This window comes from Halyomorpha halys, unplaced genomic scaffold, assembly GCF_000696795.3.
Source record: "Halyomorpha halys isolate HHAL.00 unplaced genomic scaffold, Hhal_1.1 Scaffold11.1, whole genome shotgun sequence".
NCBI lineage: Eukaryota > Metazoa > Arthropoda > Insecta > Hemiptera > Pentatomidae > Halyomorpha > Halyomorpha halys.
Genome location: NW_027111958.1, coordinates 949,532 through 953,154, shown reverse-complemented (window position 1 = coordinate 953,154; position 3,623 = coordinate 949,532). Strand labels below are relative to the sequence as shown.

Below are 3,623 nucleotides of genomic sequence, written 5' to 3'. Positions count from 1 at the left end.
AAGAGGAAACGTAATATAAGTGGGGGACGACAAATGTGTAAGAAAAGATTTAAAAGTGAAATAATACGTTCAAAGGTGGGCGGAAAAAAATAATATGAATTTATTAAAGAAAAAATAAAAATATATATGGATTAAAATAATAATTCTTAATAAAAGATAAAAGAAACGTAAGAACAAAAACAATGACATTTACGGATTTAACAAAATAAATAATTGACTTCTAATGGGGAAAAAAATGAAAGAGATGAAGAGAAAAAACAGAAAATAAGATAAAATAAAACGACAATAATAGAACTGGTAAATATAGAATTTATAACAGGATGTCTTGCAGCAGCCTGGGCTTCAGTCTTCGGGTTGTGGTTGGGTTTCCCAAGTTGTAGGTCCCTGCTCCTTTAACTGTCAGCAACTGGGAGTGGAACTTCATGAACATTTTTTTTATGTAATCCTCTATTGTCTCTATTTGCAATTAGCTGTTTTTACAAACACTGCAATTCTTATGACTTTATTTTGAAAATATCGTAATTCTTTCCTTTTCGTAAAGGATTCAACTCCCTTCACAGCCATAGGTCAGCAGTGGCCTGAGAATTGTTTTAAAAATAAGAGGAGCAGTTTCTGGTTTTAATTTGGATTTTCCATTTAGGATAGGATATAGTATTGCTAACCTTGCTTAGGTTTGGGAAATATATTATTAATATAGTATTGCTAACCTTGCTTAGGTTTGGGAAATATATTATTAATATAGTATTGCTAACCTTGCTTAGGTTTGGGAAATATATTATTGCTAACCTTGCTTAGGTTTGGGAAATATATTATTAATATAGTATTGCTAACCTTGCTTAGGCTTGGGAAATATATTATTAATATAGTATTGCTAACCTTGCTTAGGCTTGGGAAATATATTATTAATATAGTATTGCTAACCTTGCTTAGCTTTGGGAAATATATTATTAATAGATTTTAAAACACAAGCCCCAAGTTGTTTGAATTAAGTCTGATTTCTCAAGAGAAGATTATTTTTTTTACTTGTTAAGATTCACCAAATTGTTACGTCTTCAATAAAACTTCACGTCTCTATGACATAGGTTTATAGAATCTATACGTATATCAAATGATTAACATAACATAATTATTTATTATTAGTTATTTGAACCAGCGCCCAAATCAATTATCAAGTCAATATGCCCGTAAACCAACTACTCCGTTTGTTCTTCGGGCTCCAATAGCTGATCTGTTGATGTCCATGGACTACCAGATGGCTTAGGATTATACCCTTCGATCAAGTTACTACGTTACGGTGCTCAATCGACGCATAATTTATAATGTTTAAACGCATAGTTTAGATCAAACTGAAGTTTTATAAATAAAAAGAATATGGAGTTAAAAGAATTTAAACTATTTATTGTAAGCAACGTTTCGCCCTACTTTGAGAACTTCATTAGGGCTTAAAAAAGATACAAAAAACTAAAATAATGTAACAGAGTTAGAAAATAAATAAACTAAAGTGTAGCTAAAAAGTATTTAAAAGATGTGATAATTTATGTAAAAATGGTTTATTATAAGCCAACTTTTCAGGGGTTCTTTACTTCCTTTGTTCTCTTTTAATTTGATATATTTTAAATAATTGTTAGCCTTAGTTTACTATTCTCTTAGTTAGTAACATCATTTGATTTATTTTTCATCTTTTATTTATATGGCCCTAATGAAGCCTTGCAATGTGGAGCGAAACGTTGGCTCACAATAGTTTATTTTTTTCCTTATTTTTGGCCGCACCCTGACTATCTTCCTTTTGTATTTTATACACTGACAATCAACGGTTTTCCAAACTGAAGTTTTATTTTTCTCATTTTCATTAGGATTCACTGTTTAGGATGTATTGGTGAAACACAGAAGGGGAGATATAAAATCTTTAATTCTTTATTTTATCAAAGGAGTTAGTTGTCTTGTAACTGTTTTAGAACAGCAAGGAATGCTTCTCTGTATTACGTTTGGATTCATATGTAGTGAATTACCTCAGTTTTGGAAAAAATTAAAAACTAAATCTCGGTTTTTTTTTTCGACATACTTGTCCAAATTAATACGTTTTGGCACTCAGTCAACGCAGAATTTAATGTTCAATTTGTTATGTTGTAACATTTTCACAAGGTTACACCGTTTAGGAGTTATAGGTAAAATAAAAAACTGAATTCGTTACCTTATTAAAGTGATTAGCAAATTAGTAAGATTTTTAGAACGGGAAGAAATGTATTTCCGTGTTAAGTGTGATAAAAAGTAATTTTTAATATTATATGCAGATATATGTTCTATGAGATAGATTCTTGGATAAATAACATGTTAGGCCAAAATTTCAATTATTTGTTATATTTTAGAAAAAATATCTGTACGCATGCGTGTTAGGAGTTGGATTCAGCTACAGACACACGCATACGAACCTTGGACATGGCCGAAGACCTCGAACTCTACAGACACAATCGGAGCTACTTCCTCATCTGGTCCCATCTCGGATCTGTCTGATACCAGAGACGTCTATTCTCAGCCGACCATAGGGCGCAGTCGCCGGATTCCTGGCCATTTAAATAGCCTTCCTATCTTATATTATTTTATCATAAATGCCGTATTATAATTGTGTTTATTTTTAATCAGTGAACTGTGTCATGAGGTAATGAGGGCAGGAAAGTAAATTTCATTCAATAAATAAATCTGTACTTACGTATTAACGCCACCGCAGTAAAAATTCTGCTAATGCACCAATAAAGAGCCATCTTGTTGTTCGCATAGAGAAACTTTGTTGTTTGCACACAGCAATCTTCTTGTTTGTTCTCGCACGAAGTTATCTTTAGTTTCCTTGTTGTTTGCTGATTTTTAACCTCATTTTTTTAGTGCTACGAAAATGCGTATTTGGAATTCTGCTAATGCACCAATCTACACCTTAACTGTTATTACTTGACCGATTTACGTGGAGCTTTTTGCTATGTATTCCATTTCGCCGTGGAAAGGTTTAAAGATGATGAAATCATGAGATTTTTGAGTAGAAAAAAATTAATGATCAGAATTAAACGTAAGGTTACGAGTAAAGTAGTTCGGTAAATTTGTTTTTAGAAAAAATAAAACCATATTCGTTTTCAGGGTTGTCCCAAAGTACTAAATACCATTTTTGGAAGAAATTTTTTTTTGATTTGATAGATTTATTTATAGATAGATATTACAATCTGCCACACAGTTGTGGGCAATAGGTAATATTGATGAATGATCTCATACATACTAAAATAAAAAAAATAAAATAAAATAAATAAATAAAAAATAAAAAAAATAAAATAAAAAAACTCTCTTATAATATATTCAAACAAAAGAATAGACAAGATGAACATAATCAAACTATCTGTATGAAAAATAAATAAATAAAATAACATAATGATAAAATAGTATATACAATATTTACACAATCGACCTGAGGATCCCTGAGCCCACTCTATCCCCCACGTGTGAGGGGTAGAGCAGAGCTCAAGAGATCCCAGCGCATCCCTCTCGCCGCATCACTGGTTGTAAGAAATTAAAAATCATTAATTTTTCATTTCGATTCCATCCGTGCATTTTTTGTTTCCTCCGTCGACTATTTTCACATAATC

General features: G+C 31.2%; 1 protein-coding gene across 1 annotated transcript in view; it reads right to left on the bottom strand.

Annotated features, from left to right (window-relative positions):
• The window catches only part of LOC106678956 (acylphosphatase-2), a 29,635-nt gene extending 27,058 nt beyond the window's left edge, over positions 1–2,577 (bottom strand). The window contains exon 1 of the mRNA XM_014417831.2: positions 2,430–2,577. Within this exon, the coding sequence (XP_014273317.1) occupies positions 2,430–2,496 (67 nt within the window). The 5' untranslated portion in view covers positions 2,497–2,577. The remainder of the gene's footprint in view (positions 1–2,429) is intronic.
• Positions 2,578–3,623: the final 1,046 nt, after the last annotated feature.